Below are 1051 nucleotides of genomic sequence, written 5' to 3' on the forward strand. Positions count from 1 at the left end.
ATATATATATATATATATATATATTATATATATATATATATATATATAATCTATTGTTGCTGATCTCTTTTCGCTACTTTGTTCATTCAACAGCATCCACCCGTTTTATCATTTCTATCTCATTTATAGATTACTACTTGGTCGTCAATCTCCAGCGATAGTATTATTAAGTCTAAGAACACACACAAAATCACTCACAAACATCACATACTCACATAATATAGGCATATATAAATCACACCCTGTAATCCTTGCATACATCACTTACGGTAGTCCTTACCCTCTTCTCATTCACAGCAGAAATACTACTCCTTCGACAGCCCGGATACCGTCCGCGTGGCGACGGACGCCACCCAAAGCTTTGCATTGCAACCGCCCCGAGAGCACACCACAGCCTCCATGATCAGCTCATCGATCGCCACAGGCGGTGGTTTGGAAGACAAAGACACATGGAAGTACACGGCTATGGACATGCCCTTGTTTATCGGGCCGCACCTGTGCAACACTGCGGAAGAGGGTGAGCACACGCACACGTCGAGCGGGTCTTCACAGGCATCTCTGTCGGTGTCTGGCAGCGGGGATGGGGCTGATACGGACGGTGGCGCGCAGGTGACGGTCATGAATGAGAGCAAGCGCAAGCAAAAGAAACTGTCGAGACGGCGCAAGGTGGAGAAGTTGTTAAAGCAGAAGCTGGGCGAAGACAAGCATGGAGGGACGGGTAAGCGGACTAGTAAGTGGACGTCTCTGAATACGTGTGACGAGCTAGTGACTAGCAGAGACTCGGCGACCGGCGGGATAGTGTCTAAGGAAATGGTGGATGCGGTGGGCGTGTCTGGGCCTGAGGGACAGGAGCAGGCCAGTTCAAATAGTCGCGCCAAGCTCAAAGAATGGGCGACGGTGAAGATACGGCAGAAAAACCGTACTGCCGATGAGAAGCACGAATTTACCGCTTTTAAGGGTGATAAACGCCATAGTTTTGCGGGTCTAATCCTACCCCGGAGTATAGTGGACGCATCGCACAAAAATGCTGTCACAGGTATGGCCGGTGAAG

The 1051-nt window shown here is 48.8% G+C and overlaps 1 protein-coding gene across 1 annotated transcript; it reads left to right on the top strand.

Moving 5' to 3' along the window:
- Positions 1-297: 297 nt before the first annotated feature.
- Positions 298-1029, top strand: SARC_17046 (hypothetical protein; the record flags this gene model as incomplete). Its single annotated transcript, XM_014288855.1, has 1 exon — positions 298-1029. A coding segment is annotated over one exon (732 nt), but the record flags the coding sequence as incomplete, so codon positions are not given.
- Positions 1030-1051: the final 22 nt, after the last annotated feature.

Source organism: Sphaeroforma arctica (assembly GCF_001186125.1).
Source record: "Sphaeroforma arctica JP610 unplaced genomic scaffold supercont1.9605, whole genome shotgun sequence".
NCBI classification, from domain to species: domain Eukaryota; class Ichthyosporea; order Ichthyophonida; genus Sphaeroforma; species Sphaeroforma arctica.